General features: G+C 45.8%; 1 protein-coding gene across 1 annotated transcript in view; it reads right to left on the bottom strand.

The window, feature by feature from the left end:
* Positions 1-368: 368 nt before the first annotated feature.
* The window catches only part of LOC123175613 (disease resistance protein Pik-2-like), a 12,842-nt gene continuing 10,947 nt past the window's right edge, over positions 369-2,263 (bottom strand). Inside the window, exon 2 of the mRNA XM_044590249.1 lies at positions 369-2,259. Within this exon, the coding sequence (XP_044446184.1) occupies positions 486-2,259 (1,774 nt within the window). The 3' untranslated portion in view covers positions 369-485. The remainder of the gene's footprint in view (positions 2,260-2,263) is intronic.

The following is a 2,263-nucleotide window of genomic DNA, read 5'->3' as shown; positions in this document are numbered from 1 at the left end:
ACCGGGACTAAAGGTCTAACCTTTAATCCCGGTTGACCTGGCCAACCGCGACTAAAGCCCCTCCCGTCCGCCAGCTGTCGACCGAGCGCGCTGGGCCCAGATAGTTGGTCGCGGGTCTCCTCCCGACCCGCGACTAAAGACCCCTTTGGTCGCGGTTCGATTATTTTGGGGACTAATGGGGGCGTATGGAAGCCTCTTTTTCTACTAGTGGTTACAGGGCACACCATTACATTTGCTCCTTCTTAGTTACAGGGCACACATGTACACACCATTACATATGCTCATTCTTATTTACAGGACACAGATGTAGAATAAGTAGCAGGGACATACACTCACTCAATCCACACATATAGATACATAATATATCTGCTCACGCATGCGCGGCAGACAGTAACACACAACGGCAAACCAAAGAGCACACGCAAACCACACCACGGGATGGGAGCCGATGATGATGAACGGATGATGGAACGGCACATCCGGCATCAATCCTCTTTCTTCCTCAAAAATGAGAATCTTGGAGGATCTTTCTTTTCTGGTATGTTTCCAGCTTCCTGGTATTGGTTTTCCGGTTTGTTGTATGTAAACTTGGGTTTGTTCTTGTGTTTCTTCAATGCTTCTTCCACCTCCCTAGGGATAAAATCACCATTGATCTCGAGCTCCTTCAGGTTTGGAAGGATGTCAGTGCCGGAGATGGAGAGAGTACCCACCGTGTCCTTTGTGAAGGACCAGATGATTTTCTCGAGCTTAGGAGCTGATCCGTCGGTAATGATAGTCTTGGGGGTGACAGAGAAGTCGACTGTAAGAAGGTTGAGCTTTGGGAAGTCATCTTTGTATAAGATAAGCTGGCTTTGTACACAAAATATGTCCTTGAGTACTAGGTTGCGCATGTTAGGTATCTTGGCGAGAATCTCTACCTCATATTGACTCAGAGAGGTATGCCAAAGAGTCACCTTGGATATGTTTTTGGCCTTGTCAAACAATGATAACTTATTGCTGTTCTTCAACTCAACATCCTTCAGTTCCAGAAGGTCTTCGACTCCAGAAATTGACAGTCCATCGGTGGAGCACAACACGATTTTCTCGAGTTTATGTGCTCCACCTCCAAAGCTGAGGGCAGTTATGTTGGAACCCTCAATAAGAAAGCACTTGAGATTTTCGAATTCATCATTGTTGAAGGTGAGGTTGCTATCGATGTATGCGTTATCTCGGAGCCTGAGACATATTAATTTGGGAAGCTTGCCAAGGACCTTCAGATCAGGCTGATACAGCCGGGTACCAGATAGAGTTACCTTGCGAAGTTGGAGTTGGTCAATATCTCTGGTCAACAACCGAAGAAGTTGCACTGTTTGTGTGGTTCCAGTAATGCTTAGGCTCTCGAGAAGCTTGGGAGAGTTTTTATAGTGTTCAAGAACCCAATCTCTGATCTCTTTGTTGTCCTCTATATTGGGAAGAGTGATTGACAGAGACTTCAGGCACTCATGCAGATCACTGATAGCTCGAAGAAAATTCCTGAGGTGTGGCTCCTTGTATTGAATAACCACACCAAGCTTCCTGAGCTGCCACAACTTTCCAATATCTTTCATATCTTGTCTCGTCTGTGCCTTGACATTGGACAATACCTCCATGTTTACCATTTTTTCGACCTTATCAGGGATCTCAACACTAAATAGTTCAGTACTACTTACCCCCGAACTTGGAACAATGCGACCAGCCAGCAAACGCTTCAACTTCAGGAGTAAGACATTTACTGTTGCAGATGGAGGCACATATGTTTCTCGGATATCCAATACTTCTAGCTCACGGAGGTTATTGATTTCAGTCGGCAGCTGGGTAACATCTGTTCCCCTTAGGCTCAGATACTTGAGCAGTAACATCTTGCTGCATATGTCCCTGAGGTAGATTTGATTCTTCCGTCCAAAGCACTGGCAATCTTGGAGATCTAGCACCTTGATCAGGGATACTCGAGATGATTCTTCATGGAGCTTTTCGAAGAATCTATCTATTTTATCCGAGCCACGGAGTCGGAGGTCATTGAAAATGGAGAAGCGGAGAGCCAAGTGATGTGACAGGCGTGTTTCCACAATGCGCCGCTTTCTAGCGATCTTGGTAATGAATTCATGAACAAGATCACCTATCACACAACTCTTTATCTTTCCTGTAGCCCCAATATCGGCAGGATAAACAAGCCACCGATTGATCAACGCATCAAAACATCGACTGGCATGACGCACAGAACTGGCCCAGTCTTCCTTGGTTATCA

The sequence above is a fragment of the Triticum aestivum genome, unplaced genomic scaffold (genome assembly GCF_018294505.1).
Source record: "Triticum aestivum cultivar Chinese Spring unplaced genomic scaffold, IWGSC CS RefSeq v2.1 scaffold4958, whole genome shotgun sequence".
NCBI classification, from domain to species: Eukaryota; Viridiplantae; Streptophyta; class Magnoliopsida; order Poales; family Poaceae; genus Triticum; species Triticum aestivum.
The sequence above is the reverse complement of the archived record's forward strand: the minus strand, read 5'-3'. Positions and strand labels throughout refer to the sequence as shown.